The 22,250-nt window shown below is 42.6% G+C and overlaps 1 protein-coding gene across 2 annotated transcripts in view; it reads left to right on the top strand.

Annotated features, from left to right (window-relative positions):
• Positions 1-1,102: 1,102 nt before the first annotated feature.
• IL2RA (interleukin 2 receptor subunit alpha) overlaps positions 1,103-22,250 on the top strand; it is a 34,854-nt gene continuing 13,706 nt past the window's right edge. For both annotated transcript variants that reach the window (XM_027818966.3, XM_037889361.2), the window contains exons 1-2: positions 1,103-1,385; positions 21,651-21,836. In XM_027818966.3, coding sequence (XP_027674767.2) covers positions 1,319-1,385; positions 21,651-21,836 — 253 coding nt within the window. In that variant the 5' untranslated portion in view covers positions 1,103-1,318. The remainder of the gene's footprint in view (positions 1,386-21,650; positions 21,837-22,250) is intronic.

The raw sequence follows: 22,250 nt of genomic DNA on the forward strand, positions 1-22,250 counted from the left end.
GATATGGGAGGTCTCCGGCAATTAGGTTTCATAGCAGAAGATATTAATGTGGAATCTTTTGTTTCAATAGCCACCACAGCTGACTACTAAAATAAAATTTTTTAAAAAATCACAGACATTTCTTGGTCATCCTTTAGAGTAAGATTCCATTTGTAAACGGCTTATAAAGGGTTAATGATTAATAGCTGTTACAGACATGAGTAATATTTGGTTATAAGCATATCAGTAGAAGGTGTTATAGATGTTTCTAAGCAATCTAGAGACCTGTTGGACTCTATAACAATCAATTAATTAGTTATTAAAAGATACATTAATCCTTTAGAAACCATATAGAAGTGGAACTTTAATATAAAGTGTGTCCTATTTATTAACTCCAACTTCTCTCAAGAGAGTATGTTAGAGAATGACTCCCACATGGCACCTTGATTTGGAAGGAGTTATATTCCATCTATGGTTTACCATGAAAACACAAGGCATTCTAAGAATGGGAACAGGATATCTTCCTTCCCAACCTGCCAGCCCTATCAACAGATGTTTATTCAAATGGACCCTCCAGTACTTTAGAAGTTCACCCATCACATGTTGAAATAACATTAAAAAAGAGCCATAAAAATTGGCACTGCAGTTTTCCAAGTGTTCTTGCTAGCAGAAAAACACCACTGCAAAGCCAACCTGACATGTCCTGCGGGTGCTTTTCCTCCTTATAATTGTAACTGACAGTATGAATTCAGTTATCACACACCAGAAAACCAGGTAGCATCCAGTTCCTGTCCTAGTGAACAGAGTTTCCTTTTCCTCTCCGTAGTTAAATCCAAAGTTAGCTAGGGTGACCAGATGTCCTGATTTTATAGGGACAGTCCCGATTTTTGGGTCTTTTTCTGCTATAGGTTCCTATTACCCCCTACCCCATCCCAATTTTTCACATTTGCTGTCTGGTCACCCTAAAAGGGACATCATTTTTCCATTTAGGGGGTAAGTGTCCAAACCTGGCAGCTAAAGCTTTTCCCCACCCTTTCTGACCGACAATTGAAATGAAGCTGAGGGTGCAAATAAGAGCCACCTACCTATCAACCACTTCCTACACACCACAGCTAAACTATATCACACATCATCAGTTTCATTCTCTCGCACAGATCTAGACAGCAAAAGGATGATATGCTGACCAGAGAGAAATGTCCTAGCTGTGCCCTCAAAATGGCTATCCCTTTTTCTGTCATAGTGCAATCGACAGATCATTGATTCACCGAGTGAAAGCTCCTTAACCTTTGAAAATCCTCCTCCTCGTCAGTGTTGTGTCGAAAATACGTGAGCAGGTTACATGGAGCTCATTTTTCTTTTGTTGTGGGCCATGCTCAGATCCGGAGAGGCAACTGGACATGGAAATGGTAAGAGATCACTGCTGCTTTCTGGAAAGTAAAACCAGGTTTACTATTGCTTGGTTGCTCTGGCGTAGGTTATTGACACGCTGACTGCTTTAAGGTAAGGCAAGAGGTTAGTAGATTAAAGGAGCTTAGTATTCTAAGGAAGCAAGAGAAATGTGCCCACAAACCATCAACTGGAGACAATCCAGAGTGGGAACATTCATGTTTTGTCTGAGTAACATATGACTCTTCTAACCCATCACTGGAACAGTGGGCAGATCAAAGGAATCCTAAGCACTCTTCTAGCGCAAATAGCTCTTTGAATTTTTTTTTCCATTTTGCATGAAACTTTAGGAAATATAAAAATAGAAATTGAAATGTCAATAGCCTCCTCAGATAACTTGCAAGTGACTTTGGTGTACTTGCCAGTAGCAGATACATAATCAAGGTTTGCTACAGATGTGATTAATACTAATTATGCTTTTTCACCCCTTTAATAAATGCTTCCTATTCATTCTAGAAGAATTAGATTAACCATTCACCTCACACTACAGGTTTATATTAGTATTACCTGTTGGGGTATTCATGTACACTAAGAAATTATGTAATACGTAAGTAATTGGTGCCAGTGTTTGAGTCTGAATTAGTATGTTTGAATGCAAAGATGTCTATAATGTCAGTACCTGTGATATTTCTATTCTAAACATCTCAAGGATTTCCAGCTTCAGAGGTAAGAGATGGGTAAGAAATTCAGAAAGAAATTATTTCATGGAAACTCAGACGAACTGAAGATTGTATTGCTAATTGCTCACTTCCAGCACTGGATACTGAAATTGTACCAGAAAAGCAATTGTAATTTTGAGAGGAGATTGTATTGTATATAATGGAAAAACTTGAACTGGCTGTTGCCCCAGTCTACTCACAAACAAAATGTTTAATCTCCAGGCAATTTTATCTTCAGAGAATAATGCATTGAAACATCTGCATCTTTTTATTAAATGGAGACATTTTAATGGCCAAATGAAATGCCAGCTTCCCTTACATGATTTTAAATGATGCATGTGACAGTCTCACTGTGAAATGTTCAGCAGGAGATACGTAAATGGAATCAGTTCTGGGATGAGTCAAGTCCTGTGTATCATGTTCTTTGTATTACTGTGCCTTGGGAGAGTACCCACTGGGAGAGTACACTCTGAGATCTGAATTTATCAGATGCCTTTCTTAGAATCACGGAAAAACTGAGGGGTGTGTAAGACTTGCATTTCATACTGAAGTCTTGCAATTGAATTCTGTGACGAATTTATAAATATAGAAAATTAACTTAAGATATTTCCATATAGTTATCTCTCCTGCATTACACCCCCTCTTTCCTTCGCTTCCTGTACTTACTTTGAATGCCTGTCCCGATACTTTCATAATTTTTAACTTCATTTTGTTATTCTCTTGATAATGATGCCCTTTGAAACTGAAACCTAACTCTTTACCAAAATCTTTTCCCCTCCAGTTTATTTATTGTAGGGTTGTCTCGGAGTACTGCAGATGTTAGTGTGTTGTTTTCTTTCTTATGGGGAACATATAAAGGACAGTAAGGACTCTTGTAAATACATAGAACTAAAAAGAGGATAGGCCAAATTATGGGCCAGACTTGACAATGTCTCTTTGTAATCACTGCGCCTACCGTGCCTGTGGCACCGCATTTATCCTTCGATTTTCCAGCTCTCTCAGTATTGCAGATCAATGTAATGAAATAAATTCTGTTGCACAGTTCATATAGCACAGGGTTTCTGGGCAAATACACTGTCAAAAATGAAAATTTCTGGAAGGGGAATGAAAATAAAAATACTTAGTTCTCAGATAGCACTTTTCATCTGTGGCTCTCAAAGAGCTTTCCAAAATGTGGGCAAGCATCATTTCCCTCATTTTATAGATGAAGAGTCTGAGGCAGAGAGAGATCGTTGACTTATTTAAGTTACACCCATGTCTCCTGTCTTCTGGTTCATTGGGCATACTGTCTCTTACCTTCTTATTATTTATTGTTTGTGTTGTGATAGCACTTAAGATGCCCCAGACACACACCAGGACTCCATTGTGCTAGGTTCTGTACAAACACAGGACAAATAAGATAGTTCCTGCCCCAAAGAGCTTGCAATACAACTAATCATCTTAAATTAATAAAGAATCATAGAATCATACAACCATAGGGTTAGAAGGGACCGCAACAGTAATCTAGTCTGACCCCCTGCCAAATGCAGGATTTGTTATGTCTAAGCCGTCCAAAACAGATGGATGTACAGCTTCTTTTTGAAAACCTCCAATGAAGGAGATTCCATGACTTCCCTAGGCAGTTTGTTCCATTGTCCTACTGTTCTTACCATTAGGAAGTTTCTCCTGAGATTTAATCTACATCTGCTTTGCTGGAGTTTGGACCTGTTGCCTCCTGTCCTGACCGCTATGGCAAGAGAGAACAATTTTTCTCCATCTTTTTTATGGCAGCCTTTCAAGTATTTGAAGACTGCGATCATGTCCCTCCTTAATCTCCCTTTTTCCAAACTAAACATACCCAGTTCCTCCAGCCTTTGCTTGTATGGCTTGCATTCCATCCCTTTGATCATCTTTGTTGCTCGCCTCTGGACCCTTTCATAGAATCATAGAATAGAATCATAGAATATCAGGGTTGGAAGGGACCTCAGGAGGTCATCTAGTCCAACCCCCTGCTCAAAGCAGGACCGATCCCCAATTAAATCATCCCAGCCAGGGCTTTGTCAAGCCTGACCTTAAAAACTTCTAAGAAAGGAGATTCCACCACCTCCCTAGGTAACGCATTCCAGTGTTTCACCACCCTCCTAGTGAAAAAGTTTTTCCTAATATCCAACCTAAATCTCCCCCACTGCAACTTGAGACCATTACTCCTTGTTCTGTCATCTGCTACCACTGAGAACAGTCTAGAGCCATCCTCTTTGGAACCCCCTTTCAGGTAGTTGAAAGCAGCTATCAAATCCTCCCTCATTCTTCTCTTCCGTAGACTAAACATCCCCAGTTCCCTCAGCCTCTCCTCATAACTCATGTGTTCCAGTCCCCTAATCATTTTTGTTGCCCTCCGCTGGACTCTTTCCAGTTTCTCTACATCCTTTCTATATAGCGGGGACCAAAACTGGACACAGTACTCCAGCTGAGGCCTCACCAGCGCTGAGTAAAGCGATACTATCACCTCCCGTGACTTGCGTACTATGCCTCTGTTAATGCAATCCAAAATTGCATTTACTTTTTTTTGCCACAGCATCACATTGTTGACTCATGTTGAGGCTGTGATCCACCACTACTCCCAGAGCCTTCTCAGCAGTACTGCTGCTGAGTCAGTTATCCCTCATTCTATATTTGTATATTCGGTTTCTCTTCCCTAAATGTAGCACCTTACATTTGTCTCTGTTGAATTTCCTTTTGTTGTCTATAGCCCAGTGGTCCAATTTGTCAAGATTCCTTTGAATTTTAATATACTGTATCAATGTGTGGCTCATACCCAGTAAGGACTAAAATAAAAAAGTGAGAATTTAATTTAAAATGTAGAGTACCAGTTCTCAGAAATGTATACACAAAGTATCAGAGTAACAGCCGTGTTAGTCTGTATTCGCAAAAAGAAAAGGAGTACTTGTGGCACCTTAGAGACTAACCAATTTATTTGAGCATAAGCTTTCGTGAGCTACAGCTCACTTCATCGGATGCATACTGTGGAAAGTGTAGAAGATCTTTTTATATACACACAAAGCATGAAAAAATACCTCCTCCCACCCCACTCTCCTGCTGGTAATAGCTTATCTAAAGTGATCACTCTCCTTACAATGTGTACGATAATCAAGTTGGGCCATTTCCAGCACAAATCCAGGTTTTCTCACCACCCCCCCCCCAATCACACACACAAACCCACTCTCCTGCTGGTAATAGCTTATCGAAAGTGACCACTCTCCTTACAATGTGTATGATAATCAAGGTGGGCCATTTCCAGCACAAATCCAGGGTTTAACAAGAATGTCTGGGGGGGGGGGGTAGGAAAAAACAAGGGGAAATAGGTTACCTTGCATAATGACTTAGCCACTCCCAGTCTCTATTCAAGCCTAAGTTAATTGTATCAAATTTGCAAATGAATTCCAATTCAACAGTTTCTCGCTGGAGTCTGGATTTGAAGTTTTTTTGTTGTAATATCACAACTTTCATGTCTGTAATCGCGTGACCAGAGAGATTGAAGTGTTCTCCAACTGGTTTATGAATGTTATAATTCTTGACATCTGATTTGTGTCCATTTATTCTTTTATGTAGAGACTGTCCAGTTTGACCAATGTACATGGCAGAGGGGCATTGCTGGCACATGATGGCATATATCACATTGGTGGATGTGCAGGTGAACGAGCCTCTGATAGTGTGGCTGATGTTATTAGGCCCTGTGATGGTGTCCCCTGAATAGATATGTGGGCACAGTTGGCAACGGGCTTTGTTGCAAGGATAGGTTCCTGGGTTAGTGGTTCTGTTTTGTGGTATGTGGTTGCTGGTGAGTATTTGCTTCAAGTTGGGGGGCTGTCTGTAGGCAAGGACTGGCCTGTCTCCCAAGATTTGTGAGAGTGTTGGGTCATCCTTCAGGATATGTTGTAGATCCTTAATAATGCGTTGGAGGGGTTTTAGTTGGGGGCTGAAGGTGACGGCTAGTGGCGTTCTGTTATTTTCTTTGTTAGGCCTGTCCTGTAGTAGGTGACTTCTGGGAACTCTTCTGGCTCTATCAATCTGTTTCTTCACTTCCGCAGGTGGGTATTGTAGTTGTAAGAATGCTTGATAGAGATCTTGTAGGTGTTTGTCTCTGTCTGAGGGGTTGGAGCAAATGCGGTTGTATCGCAGAGCTTGGCTGTAGACAACGGATCTTATGGTGTGGCCAGGGTGAAAGCTGGAGGCATGTAGGTAGGAATAGCGGTCAGTAGGTTTCCAGTATAGGGTGGTGTTTATGTGACCATCGTTTATTAGCACTGTAGTGTCCAGGAAGTTGATCTCTTGTGTGGACTGGACCAGGCTGAGGTTGATGGTGGGATGGAAATTGTTGAAATCATGGTGGAATTCCTCAAGGGCTTCTTTTCCATGGGTCCAGATGATGAAGATGTCATCAATATAGCACAAGTAGAGTAGGGGCATTAGGGGACGAGAGCTGAGGAAGCGTTGTTCTAAGTCAGCCATAAAAATGTTGGCATACTGTGGGGCCGTGCGGGTACCCATAGCAGTGCCGCTGATCTGAAGGTATACATTGTCCCCAAATGTAAAATAGTTATGGGTAAGGACAAAGTCACAAAGTTCAGCCACCAGGTTAGCCGTGACATTGTCGGGGATAGTGTTCTTGACGGCTTGTAGTCCATCTTTATGTGGAATGTTGGTGTAGAGGGCTTCTACATCCATAGTGGCCAGGACGATACAACCGCATTTGCTCCAACCCCTCAGACAGAGACAAACACCTACAAGATCTCTATCAAGCATTCTTACAACTACAATACCCACCTGCGGAAGTGAAGAAACAGATTGATAGAGCCAGAAGAGTTCCCAAAAGTCTCCTACTACAAGACAGGCCTAACAAAGAAAATAACAGAACGCCACTAGCCGTCACCTTCAGCCCCCAACTAAAACCCCTCCAACGCATTATTAAGGATCTACAACATATCCTGAAGGATGACCCAACACTCTCACAAATCTTGGGAGACAGGCCAGTCCTTGTCTTCAGACAGCCCCCCAACCTGAAGCAAATACTCACCAGCAACCACATACCACACAACAGAACCACTAACCCAGGAACCTATCCTTGCAACAAAGCCCGTTGCCAACGGTGCCCACATATCTATTCAGGGGACACCATCACAGGGCCTAACAACATCAGCCACACTATCAGAGGCTCGTTCGCCTGCACATCCACCAATGTGATATATGCCATCATGTGCCAGCAATGCCCCTCTGCCATGTACATTGGTCAAACTGGACAGTCTCTACGTAAAAGAATAAATGGACACAAATCAGATGTCAAGAATTATAACATTCATAAACCAGTTGGAGAACACTTCAATCTCTCTGGTCACGCGATTATAGACGTGAAAGTTGTGATATTACAACAAAAAAACTTCAAATCCAGACTCCAGCGAGAAACTGTTGAATTGGAATTCATTTGCAAATTGGATACAATTAACTTAGGCTTGAATAGAGACTGGGAGTGGCTAAGTCATTATGCAAGGTAACCTATTTCCCCTTGTTTTTTCCTACCCCCCGCCCCCCCCCGACGTTCTTGTTAAACCCTGGATTTGTGCTGGAAATGGCCCACCTTGATTATGATACACATTGTAAGGAGAGTGGTCACTTTCGATAAGCTATTACCAGCAGGAGAGTGGGTTTGTGTGTGTGATGGGGGGCGGTGGGGGTGGTGAGAAAACCTGGATTTGTGCTGGAAATGGCCCAACTTGATTATCGTACACATTGTAAGGAGAGTGGTCACTTTAGATAAGCTATTGCCAGCAGGAGAGTGGGGTGGGAGGAGGTATTTTTTCATGCCTTGTGTGTATATAAAAAGATCTTCTACACTTTCCACAGTATGCATCCGATGAAGTGAGCTGTAGCTCACGAAAGCTTATGCTCAAATAAATTGGTTAGTCTCTAAGGTGCCACAAATACTCCTTTTCTTTATACACAAAGTATGTATCTGTAATTGTATTTGTACACAATTCGCATCACCATGGTATCTGGATGTTACATAAAAGGTTAAATGATCAAGCACGTACACAAAGTTCTCAGTAGGCTGACCTGAGAGAAAGCTACTTTATAGCAACCCCTTGGACTCCCAGTTGCAGCAGCCCTTATCCAGTAAATGCCCAATATAAAAATATACCTTGCTCTGTACTAAAAGACTGCCAACCCCATGATCTGATGGTCTAGGAAAGGTAGAAGTTGCTACAGACAGGGACTCTCTACGGTATCTCCACTTTGATGAAGAAATTTCCTCTTGCCCCATTAGGGCCTGAGTGTACTCCAGTTTCTTATTATCCAGTGTAATCCTCTTCTACCACTTCCCTTACCATGACACCACTGATAACTTCGTCAGCTTTCCCATCTCCCAAGCTCACCATTATGGTATCATCTCTGACTCATCTCTTTCCTTCTAACTCCATATCCAGTCTGTCACTAAAGTTCCATTGTTAAAAACACATGCCCATGACTTTGGTCACACTCGCCTTGATAACTGTAACCTCCTCTCTAGTGTCCTTGTTTCTCCCCTCCAGTCAGTCCAAAACTCTGCTAAAACCTATTCCACTGCACTGATAGCCCCCGCCCCTTGAATTCCTACACTGGCTTTCTGTCTCTTGCTGCCCTTTGCCTCCATCTCCCAGGCCTGGCTGTGAACTTTAGGACAATTTCCCATTCCTGTTTGCCAGATTTCCTCTCACCTGGTTCAAATCCTTCCTCACAACCCACTCCGTCCCACCTTATTCTCTTCACCAATGATCTCCTCATCTCCTTATCTGCACTGATGGCTTTCCTTTATCTTCTCATTTTTAAAGCTTCAGCCCTCTAGGTCAGGGAAGATGCTTTACTCTCTATTTTGTAAAATGGCAGGGGCATTACAAGGTATAAATACATAATGAATAATGCCTATTCAATCCTTGATCTCCCTGCTGAGACTGCCAGTGAAAAACCGAATGGCTCTGATTATTGTTGTGAGGTGGACATCACTCAGTAAGGCACTGTTCTTAGACTTTTTTCCCTACCATTTCAAACCAAACTAGTGTGACTCATAGGTTTTTTCAGTATTATCCAAGGTTGGAGCATGTATTCCCCAACCACCCATATATTCTGGCCATATGTTTGTCACCCAGAGCAATTCGTCTCACAGGTGATGTTCTATTACCACCCCACCCCCGCCAAAACCCAACCAAACCCCCAAATTGGGGAGGTTAATGCCAAAGAATAGGGTTTGAATCTATGTGCACGCACATGCTTTTCATAGTCAGATCTCCTACTTAGCAGAGTGACCTTTACCTGTGGGCATGAACACAGATGAGGCCAATGTTACAAAGGCCACATCTGAGTAAAAATGTGGTCAAGTCTATTCAAAACTGAAAATGCTAATGCACCAATAAATGTGCTGCTCACACGATCTATTCAATACCAAATGAGTATGCTGCTGCTGCAATGTACTCAACAGTTACCCTGGAGAAGGACAAGCTCTTTGGTTTTACCACAATGATCAGAGGGGTATAAGAAACAAAAAAGGACAGAATAGAAAATAAATTCTCCCGTCTTTTGCTTTGTGCCTTTTCCACACAGCTCTCGGTGCTTGGAACAATTTCCCTCTTGACCGTATATTGAGTACACTCCTTCTCTTCCTTAACACACCTTTTAAAAAATGTGCCCTTTGGTCAGCGGTCCCTGGCATGGCTGCTTAGCACAGGACAGGAGTTAGGGACACTATAGGTAGTGATACTAAGCAGCACAAACGGAGCCAGATTTTCTGGAGTCACGTATAGCTCTGTAAAGTGCATGTAAAATACTACCAAGCCACATGCCTTCACTCATGTATGCTGGTGGTGGCATTTCGCGCCCAAAGGGCCCTCACTTTGTACCATTTAAATGATGACACAAGGTATAAGGCAATGGTGAATCAGGCTTGTCATGTTTAGTTAGTCCATGAGCTAGAGAGCCAGAGTGAACTGCTGGACCTATCTAGGGCCAGGAAACTGAATAAAGAAGCACCTGTATAGTCATTACAATTGAGACCTGTCTCTTCTATACTGCAAGGAGCTGTAGGTTTCTCCTAGCCTTTCAGTGCTGATCTCCTTTCTGGTGCTGTTCGCCATGCCTATGCCTGATTTTCTCATTTTTATTTTATTTGTGTTAGTTAGATTGTAAACTCCTTGAGGAAAGGAGCTTGTCTTCTCATGAGATTTGGTTAACTACTACATATATTACAACACACATGGTCCAACACCTCAGATACAAACACTCCCAAACTTCAGAGAACTTTAGTACTGGACCCAAACTTCACAGCTCAGATCCATCTCTGTTTACCTGTATAAATAACAAGTGACATTAATAAAACAAAACAACTTCAGGGGGGAAAAGTTACAAAGACAGAACAGACACCCATTTTTTACTTTTAGATCAAAAATAGTTGGGAAAAGTTTTCAAAGCACGATAGTTACCATTTCAGTCCAGCAGATGGGTATCAGTTCTCCCTCTTCACAGGTCAGTTTCAATTGTTGGATACCATCTAGAGATGATATAGTTTCAGAAACAGCATCAAATGAGCACCTCACATAGCTTCTTATGGGACTCTCTGGATTTTGATACAGGGTTGAGTTTTTGCTATCTCTTTGGAAAGGTTTTCTTTACTTCTGAACTATCTGAGTGTCTCTGTCTGCTGTATTGTTTTCTCCAACAATTTCTGCGTAAGTCTTCAGAGCTGCCAGCCTGCTACTGTTCCCTTCCATGTCACCCGTGTACTCAAGGAAAAAATGTCCTATTCTGTATATTACAGTTTTATATTCTGCATCAAACCATGTCAAAGCTAGTGTCACAAATCCACGGAAGAAAAAAAAAAACAAATTCTGAATTAAGATTACCACAGCATCTGACTCACTATGTTGTGTCTACCTAGTACTATAAATACCTGTCAGATTTCCCCTCTCACCTATTTTGGTCAAAAATAGTTGACTTTCTGTCTGGATTCCTGTATCAAACCAGTCCTCTAACTCAAATATTGGTATGAAGTAGCCATGCAATTGGCAAACACTCTAAAGCCATGACCTTATCAGATTTCAACAACTAAAACGTTTTGGGACAACTCAATAGTATACCTAGATGGGAAACTTCTGGGAAGGAACCAAGTGCTAAAGGAAGTGATGTTGGTACTGAGACGTCATTCTTTCCTCTTAGACAGCGTCATGGTGTTAGCAGACAATGAGCTCCTGGCGTTAACATCTCTTCAATAAGCTATAAAATGGTGGTTATGACCATTAAAAATCCCATAGCACTTATGCCAGAGCAGAGAAGTTAGTGTCAATGTCCTAATCAAATCTGAATATAGCTAAATACATTCGGGATACCTAAATTTCCCTTCTAAATCCAACTCGAGTTAATCTTCACTTCCTGTCCCAGTTTGTTGTTAGTGTCGCTTTACACTGCTCAACTATTGGTACAGTTCACCCAAGGAAATGAGAAAAGAAATAGATTAGGTAGATGACTATGTAATAGGAGAAATGTATGTGTAATTTGTAACATTAGTAAACCACTTTGGGATTCATTTGGATTAAAGACCCTAAGAAAAGGAGAGATTATTATCATTAAGAGGTAATCACCTCTACTATTCCTTATATGTAAGCATTAGCCAAAAGATAGTGTAGGAGACAAGTAGTTTTTCAAAGAGCTCCTTACTAATTTGAGAGTATGTCAGGTCAACTTGCTCAACCCAAAAAGTTGAAAGATCCTTCTAAACAACAGCAAAAGTCCTTCCTTCAGCATTCGTTGTGTATTGGTATGTTCTGAAACATATGAACAATGCTGTCAAAAGCAAACAAGGAAACCCCAGCCATAACATAACAGCTTTACAGGGCAGTAGTGGTATGTCGGGAAACAGTGACTTTTTTCAAAGGGCTGTAACATAACTTTTGTATATTGTGAAACCATAATTTCCAGTATAAATGCCCCAAAATGTACATAGACGCTTGATAACCTTCCAAGTAACATGCTATGTGACTCCATGTGATGCCTTAGACTTGATGCCTGAGCATTATTAGTGAGTCAATTAATTATTAACTAGAAAAGCTTTAGTCAAATACAAATCAATGGGCTCAATACAGGAGTAATGAGATTAAATTCTATGGCTTGTGGTATACAGAAAGTCTTACTAGATGATCTAATGGTTCTTTCTGTCCTTAAAATTGTGAACCAGAAATTACCTGAACAGTCTCACAAACCTAGAATTAAAATACTTGAGGTTTGACAAAGTATAGATAACTTTTCTTCTTTTAACATTTTGGGTGTAGTTCCATTTCCCTAGTTCTGACCAAAGAGTAAGAGCCTTTCCTGAGGCATTTCTTCTCAAGAAAAATTCCAACCATTCTAGATGCTGTCCTAATAGAACTGCTGATGGCCTGAATAGAATGTTATATGTAGTGTAGTTGTAGTCGTGTTGGATATTAGAGAGACAAGGTAGGTGAGGTAATATTTTTTATTGGCCAACTTCTGTTGGTAAGAAAAACACGCTTTTGAGCCACAGAGAGCTAAAAAGATCTCTGTATGGCTGAAAAGCTTCTCTCTGTCACCAACAGAAGTTGGTTCAATAAAAGAAATTACCTCACCCGTCTTGCGTTTTGAATAGCAGGTTAGAAAGACTGTAGAAGAACAATGAAAAATGCATTAATAACCATGTTGTACTCAGTATGTTTAGTAAATGTTGTCATGTTATTAAATATGTATACTTCCACAAAATACCAAATCAGAACTATTCACATTAAGTCCTAACCAGCTGAGAAATGTCAACATTAAAAACTAAGGCATATGTAGCATACATGGCATAGGAATAAAAGAGAAAACATAGAAACCCTGAGAATTTTACTTCCTTTACTCAAAATAGGCTCTGGAGGATTACCAAGGGGGACACACAATGGAATTCTGATCCTCACTTGTCTGATTAGAATTATAAATTGCAGTTAGTTTTAATCGGTAATGCACCCACATGCCAAACCAGTGGGCGCCCTGTAGGCCCAATATTCAAATCACAGTTCCATTGGAAGATGAGCAATATTGAGTGGACAATCATTATTATTATTATTATTTATTTGTACTACCCTAGCCCCTAGGAGCCCCGATTATGGACCGCATTGCACTAGAGGCTGTGCAAACACAGAACAAAAAAAGACAGTCCTTGCCCCAAGAGTGTGTAATCTAACTATAAGAAAACAAGACAACAAGTGGCTATAAACAGACAGACAGGCAGATGGATACAAAGGAGAGTTTCAAAGGAGGGATTTGAAAGAAGACAATGAAATGACTTTGCAGATGTTTATGCAGCGCTCCCCCTAAATGTGATGGACAGCATGGGAAAAAGCACAAAGGTGCTCGTTTAAAATGTGACAAATGAGTGACAAAGACTAGCATCACTGGTAGAGCAGAAGCAGGAATCAACACCTCTATTGCATATTGGTAGCATTCAACTTAAAAAAGGGGAACTACACAAAAGTAAGGAAGCTAGTTAAATGGAAATTAAAAAGAATAGTCACAAGGGGCAAATGCGTGCAGACTGCATGGAGACTTTTTAAAACCACCTTAAGAGAGGCTCAAACTAAATGTATATCCCAAATAAAAAAAATTAAAATAAGAGGACCAAAAATAAATGCCAATCTGGCTAAGCAGAAAAGTTAAAGAGGTGGTTAGAGGCAAAAAGGCATCCTGTGAAAATTGGAAGTCAAATTCTCGTGAGGAAACTAAGAAGAAGCATAAATTCTGGCAAGTCAAGTATAAAAGTATAAGGCAGGCCAAGAAGGAGTCTGAAGAGCACCTAGCTACAGACACAAAAACTAAGAGCAAGAATATTTTTAAGTACATCAGAAACAGGAAACTGTCAAACAGTCAGTAGAGCCACTGGATGACCAAGATGTTAAAGGAGCCGTCTAGGAAGACCAGGACATTGTGGAGAAACTAAATGAATTCTTTGCATTGGTCTTCATGGCTGAGGATGTAAGGGAGTTCCCCACACCTGAGCCATTCTTTTTAGGTCACAAATCTGAGGAACTGTCCCAGACTAAGGTGTCAATAGAGGAGATTTTTGGAACAAATTGATAAATTAAAATGTAATAAATTACAGGGACCAGATGATATTCACCCAAGAATTCTGAAGGAACTCAAATATGAAATTGCAGAATTGCTAACTGTGGTATGTAACCTACGTTTAACTCAGCCTCTGTACTAGATGACTGAAGGGTAGCTAATGTTACACCAATATTTAGAATAGGCTCCATAGGTAATCCTGACATTACAGGCAGGTAAGCCTAACTTTAGTACAGGGTACCAGACAAATTGATTGAAACTACAGTAAAGAACAGCATTATCAGACACATGGATAAACAGAACAGGTTGGGGAAGAGTTAACACATCTTTTGTCAAAGAAAATCATGCCTCACCAATATATTAGTATTCTCTGAGGGCGTCAGCAAGCATATGGACAAGGGTGATATAGTCGATATAGTGTACTTAAACTTTCAGAAAACCTTTGACAAAGTTCTTCACCAAAGGCTCTTAAGCAATCTAAGCAGTCAGCAGATAAGAGGGAAAGTTTTCTAATGTTAAAAGATAGGAAACAAAGGGTAGGAATAAATAATTAGTTTTCACAGTGGAGAGAGGTAAATAGTAGGGTCCAGTAACGATGTTTATTGAGAGCAGTGTTGTTCAATGTATTCATAAATGATCTGACATAGGAGCTGAACAGTGAAGTGGCAAAATTTGCAGACAATGCAAAATTACTCAAGCTAATTAAGTCCAAAGCTGACTGTGGCAATTTACAAAGGGATCTCACAAAACTGGGTGTTTGGGGAACAAAATGTTAGATGAAGTTCAGTATTGATAAATGCAAAGTAATGCACATTGGAAAACATAATCCCAATTGTACATACAAAATGATGGGGTCCAAACTGGCTTTTTCCACTCAAGAAAGAGGTTTTGGACTCATCATGGATAGTTCTCTGAAACCATCCACTCAATGTGCAGTGGCAGTCAAAAAAAGCTAACGGAAAGTTAGGAACCATCAGGAAAGGGATAGATAATAAAACAGAAAATATCATAATGCCAGTATAGAAATGCATGGTACGCCCGCATCTTGAATACTGTGTGCAGTTCTGGCAGCCCCATCGCAAAGAATATATATTAGAACTGGAAAAGGTACAGAGAGAACAGCAACAAAGATGACAAAGGGGAAGGCATGATAGAGGTCTATAAAATCATGAGTGATACGGAGAAAGTGAATGAGGAAGTTTATATTCGCCCCTTCATATAACACAAGAACTAGGGGTCACCTGATGAAATTAATAGGCAGCAGGTGTCAAACCAACCAACGGAAGTACTTCTTCACACAACGCACAGTCAGTTTGTGGAACTCTTTGCCATCGGATGTTGGGAAGCCAAAGGTATAACTGGGTTTTTTAAAGAATTAGATAAATTCATGGAGGCTAGGTCAATCAGTGGACAACAGGAGATGGATCACTCAAAACTGCTCTGTTCCGTTTATTCTTTCTGAAGCATGTGGCACCAGTCACTGTCAGAAGACAAGATACTGGGCTAAATGGACCATTGGTCTGACCTAGTATGGCTTGTCTTATGTTCTTACAGAGATGATAGGTAGCATGGGGATAAATCATGAAAGGCCATGAACATGGGCGGCGAGTGAACCGCTGGCTCAGGGAAGCTAGTCCCCCAGCCCCATCCCTTCCGGCCCCCCGCCAGAGCCCAGACCCCCCCGCACTTTGCCATCTGGCTCCCGCCCCAGGCTAGCGCCCCCAGCCCCAGAGTGCCCCCAGCCTCGGAGCGCCAGGAGGGTGAGCAGCACGGCCCCAAGCCCAGAGGGCCAGGAGGCCGGGCAGCGCGGACCCAGTCCCCCAAAGCCCTGGAGTGCCGGGCAGCATGGCCCCAGCCTCCCCAACCCTGGAGCACCAGGAGGGTGAGCAGCACAGCCCCAATCCCAGAGGGCCAGGAGTCCAGGCAGCACCGACCCAGTCCCCAAAGCCCTGGAGTGCTGGGCAGCATGGCCCCAGCCTCCCCACCCCTGGTGCACCAGGAGGGCAGGCAGCACAGCTCCAGCGCCAGGCCCAGCTAGGGCCATGACACAGAGGAAGAGCCGTCCGCAGAGCAGGAAGCAAGAGGGGGATTGGGGGCGGAGTGTGGGAGGGGGCCACACCTGGCTGTTTGGGGAGGCTCAGCCTCCCCCACCCTATGATACCTGCTGCCCATGGCCATGAAAGTGAAGATAAGTAGTTTATGTCTGATGCAATGGAGAAGGGCGACATGGTGGATGGAAGCAAAGAAAGGGGTGACACGGTCAAAGGGATGAAGTAGGAAAATGATCCATGCAGCAGCATTCTGAATGGATATTGGTGGGGCAAGATTGCATGGCAAGGCCACAGAAAAGGATGCTGTGAGATGCTGAGAGTCTGGATGAGAGTTTTAGCTGTGTGGATGGAGAAGAAAGGTTGGATTTTAGAGATGTTGTACAGGAAGACTTGGAAAGATCTGGACACAGCCTCGCTGTGAGGATCCAGAGAGAGGACCAAGGTGAAGATGACACCCACACTGTGGGTCTGAGCGGCAGGGTGGGTGGAGGTGTTGTCCACAATCAGTTACAAGTGTCATTTTTTGTGCAGTATTGTGCACAGCAGCTCAGCAGAACCCCAGGCATCTCACCGGCTTGCCAGATAAGCAAGCAGTTGCCCTTTACAATGAGTAGGTAAAATGTTGTGGGTTTTTATTAAGAACTTAAAGAGATGTAGATTGGAATGCTATTTGGTGAGATTCAGATCTACCAGCTGCTTCAAAGAGGTGTTTGAAGTCTCGAGGGAACCGTGCTTTTAGCTTTAAGGGAAAGTGAGAGTACATGTTCATGAAATGTCTCTCATCTGATAACTCTTTAATTTTAATCACCCTGACAGTCTGTGGTAAAGCATGTGGTTAACTATTTCGGGTACAGCAGCTTCTCTAGAAGCCACAATCTGCTGCTAGCTTATACAAGGCAAATCCTTGAACAATGTAGACATATAGGTGGACTGAAGACATTAAAACAGTTCAGATCATTTGTGCACAATGGATCTTTTGCCTTCTTCCTCCCTTTCCTCCTGTGTGCTCACTCGCCCCCAGCTTTCACTAAAGCAGGAGAGTACAGAGCGGGGAGAAAAAAGAACAAAGCGAGACAACAGTAGGTGACAGTGAAAGTAAAGAAGAGGAACCTGGAAAATTACATCATAGCACTGGGTTTAGAAATCACTGATTTCCATGCCTGGAAGTAATGTCAGCAAGGCCATGATTATCTACACAGAGAGGACATCTTAGGAGTCAGGGGTAGAAGGCAAGAAGAATTAAAGACGGAGGGCTGTCTGGAGTTTGAGGCCCTTTCTTAGCCCTAGTCCTCTGAGGGGGTTACATTATTGTTTCTTGTCACAGGAAATGGGAGGAGGTGGTGAGTAGGGAAGTCTCATCATAGCAACTTGCAATGAGTATTACAGATAAATAGCCACTGACCACATTTGTCTTTTCTTTCTCTTCCTACATCGACTGAAGACCCTCCGTCTACAGATCACCCCCTCTTCTTGGCAGGCTCTCTCTAATGGATTAATCAGTTAATCACTTGCCCTTCCTAACACAGCACCCCTTACTAAAATAGCCCTCCAGGTCCAGAATCCCATCTTTGAGTTTCTCAAGATTCAGGGACCCGGAGCAAATGATTCCAGCACCTCATTTGGGAATTGCATTCATCTAACACTGGGTCTACAGCGAAGCCTGATCCTGTCTCCCTATTTGCATTAATACAACCCATTCTTAATTAATCCTAGGTGACTGAGAATTATATTTGGATGTCATTTGCTGCTGTCATAACAGTCCTTGTTTTCTGGATGAATTATTTTTAGGTTTGCACCTTTCTCACTATAAGCGGTTGTTGGTTGGCTGCTGTTCAGTGCATGGGGACAGAACTGTGAATCTCTTAGTTTTTTATTGTTTTGCTTAGTGGTGGTTGTAACTATTACCCGGTACAATGACTTTGTGCTGGAATATCCTTGGTTTTTTAACATTACACCATACAATTAGGGATGCAAGTACTGATGCAGAGGTCAAGTTAAACTTTAAAATATATGTTTATTTAATTTCATTAAGAAAATAAAATACTTAACCGCAATATTAGAAATTGTTCCTGATAAATAATTGCCTTTTAACTACCAATATTTACAGGTGTCAGAATATGAACTTTGAAAAATAATGTCTGAATCTAAGGAAATGGAAAAATGGGCCAGAATATTTCTAAATAATTTTTACAGTGTTTTTGACCCTTATATTTGGGAGCCACCACAAAAGAAACTGGTCATGAATATTCCTCTGTATTGAGGTAATGTTACTGGCATTTCATACTGGGCTGCTGCTAGGCAGGATCGGGAGGTGTAATCTGAGCCCTGCCAGCAGGGGGCAGGGCATGAGATCACACAGCTGTTGCTCCCGTTAGCCATTCCCAGCCACAATGGAGCCTTCTGTCTCCTGCATTGCTTCTTTCTCAGAGCAAATGAGAGAGAGTCAAACCAACCCCACATAACTGGGCTCTGAAATTCATTCAGCAGTATCATCCTTACTACTGGGGAGTGGGAGTAAACAGTGCTGAGACTCAGTGATTGCCAGGCAGATTCCTTCTCTGATGGATTAAAGACAAGGGGCGAAATCCTGACTCCACTGAAGCCAATGACAAAACTCCCAGGATCAGGATTCTCCCAATAGCCCTTCCTCCTCTTGTAGGAAGCTAATAATCCTACTGATGGAGTGAATGGCAGCAGCCATCGGAGCCTGGGAGGTAAAACGTTGTATGGAGAACTTTTTAAAGTAAAAATAATAAAAGGCCAAAATGTTCAAAAGCTTTGATAGGCACTAAGAGCCATTTATGGACCTATTTTGGGGCTCAGATGTGATTTGAGTTACATGACGGTTCTCTACACCTACCCCACACCTCCCTCCTGCTCCACTGGCCGTTGAAATGATATTTGAATAGTAAACTCTTCTCACTGTGCATCATGGATTACAATCTATGTCGTCACAAGAAACTGTTGTTTCTCATCCCCCCAAACGCTAGAACACCCTTGAAGAAGAAATTAAAAATCCAGAATAGAAAAGTTCTGTCCTATAGTTTAAAGATGTTTTACATTAATTTAGTGCTGGTTTGACAGCCACAGACTCTGAAGGAAAAAAAAACCAGCAAGCAAATCATCCCACACTGACTCAAGGGTGTGTTGGAAGGGACTACGCCTGTGTCCTGGGAGCCCCTTCTTAGAATTCTGCCCCTGAATCGAAGGGAAGATTAGGGTGATTTTCCTGCCTCAACTGGACCTGATCCTCTGTCTGGATCTTGGTAAACCATCTCTGTCAGAGACGATTGGTGAATTAATTATGGTGTATAAGTACCTTCACAGAGAATATACTGGGTATGAAAGGGCTGTTGAATCTAGTGGAGAAAGGCATAGCAAAAGACAATGGCTGGAAGCTAAAGCCAGACCAATTCAAATGAGAAATAAGGCACCAGTTTTTAACAGTGAGGGTGATCAGCCACCAAGGAGCAGAACTCTGCAGCACACAAGAGGTCCACACTCTCTCCATGGTACCCCAAATTCTCCCGCACCCTCTACTCAGCCAAACAGTCCCGATTCCACTGCCATGGGCCCCTCTGCATTTGTGGAAGAGGGAGCACGACTGGCTTCTCAGAGCACAGTAAGCAAAGACTCACTCAGGTACTTGAGAACTCTTCTCAAAAGCAGAGTTTTCAATATGTCTTCCTTATAACACTTGGCAAAAACATCCCAGAGCTTAATTATCTGCTATTAGCAGGTATCCATGGACTATTTTAGTTGCTGTTTTGGAGCTTTGGTACTACACTAAGATAGATTAGACAAGTGGTTCTCAACCTTTGGGGGCTCAGGGCCCATTTGTAAACCTTGATGGCCTGTCGTGACCCGGATCATGCCCAAGATACCCTCCAGACTTGATTGCCCCCAGCAGGGGTTCATTGGGGAGATATCTGGGGTACCGCCACCAGCAACTGGGGAGAGGGACAGTGAGCTGAGAGATGTCCCCAAAACACACAGCTCCTCCCACTGTTGATGGGGAGCAGAGGGTAAGAGGCAGGTGGGGATTTGTGGGCCTGGAGGTGAAGTGGGGATAGTGGGGAGCCTGGGGGATGTAGGGAGGAAGCAGTTGGGGATTCTGGAGGGCTGGGGAAGGAATTGGAGTGCAGAGGGTTGTGGGGTGCAGTGGGGGGATGATATGGGGTCAGAGGGAGGGCTGGTGAACCAAGAGTTCCCCCAAAAACACATAACTCCCCTGCATGGCCAATGTCGGGAAGAAGGTAAAGGAGTGGGGAAGATTTGGGGTCCTGGGGCAAAGTGGAGGGTCTGGAGGAAGGAGTAGGGGACTGAGAATGCAGTGGAGATTATCTGGGGGCCAGGATAGCTAGTATGACAGCAGGGTATTTGCCTTGTTGTAGGGCAGAAGGTACATCGGGAGTCTGGTACTTGCTGGAGAACATGACACCAACTGCTCCTGTCCCCCCGTGGTTGGCTGGAGTTGGCTCCCTGCTCTGGGGTTGCACTGCTCAAGTTTGTCCCAAACCCTAATGTGGAGCTAGCTGAGCCAAATTTTTGTGAGTGGCATTGCAACCTGGCACATGGGATCACAATGCAATTTATTCAATTTGGCATCATGATGGGTGGGGGACTGAGCCAAACCGGAGCAGTGGTGCAACCCCATACCCCAGATCACAATGCCCTGAGCGGGGAGCTGAGGCCAGAGAGCCCTGCAACCCTTTGGCAAATTTGACAGTTTTGGGTTGCGACCCACAGTTGGTAGAACCTGATCAAATGAAGCTATCTAGTGGGTTAGGGCCCCATCCTAAGAGGCAGCTGCACCAGCCACTCAGTGGAAAGTGGAGAGACCATTAAAGGGAGCCCCCCTGATCTGGAACAGATATTCTGGGTGTCATTTTCCATCCAGCCTGGGTTTTATCATCATTTCCTGTACCCTGAAGATGTAGTTCTCTAAAGGAGAGCATCGTGTTATTGGCACCTTGGACTGGATTTTCCCATGGTCGCTTTCTATCTGGGCTGGGATTTCAACTCCCTTAATCACGGGGGGTAAGCCCTTTAACACTCCTCCTCCACCCTCATTTTTAATTATTTTCCTTGTTTATAATTCCATTACCTTATGCGAAGCTTGTGATTTATATCAGGATGACTGAGAGCAGGATCAGGCCCCACATCATTAGTTTACTTCTGCAGTGATTCTTTCAGCTTCCAAACCAACTATGAGATGGCAGAACCTAGGAACAATGCACAGGACGGGGGGAGGTAATCAAATATGCGATCCCCCATTTGTAGTAATGGAAATAATTTAGTGCCCTAACCATATGGCCATCGTTCCTCCCTGGCTGTCTAAGATCAAAGTTATTCAAAGCCCTCGAGCCATGTACTATTACCCTAATGGACCTTTTTCTCTTTGCAGGGAAGTGCCCCGTCCCACACTACATTGAGTTTGCTGAGATTACCATTGACAGGGTCATGCTGGGCAGCAAGGGGCGATACAAGTGTGAAGATGGCTATAAAAGGACAATTGGGGAGAGTAATTTAATTGTCTGTATTAATGATACTGGGCTCATTCACTGGACCACAAAAACTTCTGTATGTACACGTAAGTAATTATCATCCTTCCTGCTAGGTCTAACCACATCTCCTATATGCACAGGCAATTTTCAATTGATTTAGCTTTTATAGTGGCCACACAACACTGTGCTAATGAATTATGTTTTGTATTGTTACTTCTCCCAGGCAAACCCACCACCCAGATATTGACTCTCACTGACAATACAAAACTTAATATACATAGATGTGTGTACAATGAAATTTAAAAAAGTGTTCTGTTTATTATTTCTATTTAATAAACATTTCCTGCAGAGCTGGAAACACCACAGGGTTGAGCTAGTGCATAAGAAAAGGAAAGTAAAACAGGCTCTAACCAGAAAGTGAAACTGACCAATTTAGAGTCACGCTGCAAGCTGAAAGAACAGGAGGACTTTTGGCACCTTAGAGACTAACAAATTTATTT

The sequence above is a fragment of the Chelonia mydas genome, chromosome 1 (genome assembly GCF_015237465.2).
Source record: "Chelonia mydas isolate rCheMyd1 chromosome 1, rCheMyd1.pri.v2, whole genome shotgun sequence".
NCBI lineage: Eukaryota > Metazoa > Chordata > Testudines > Cheloniidae > Chelonia > Chelonia mydas.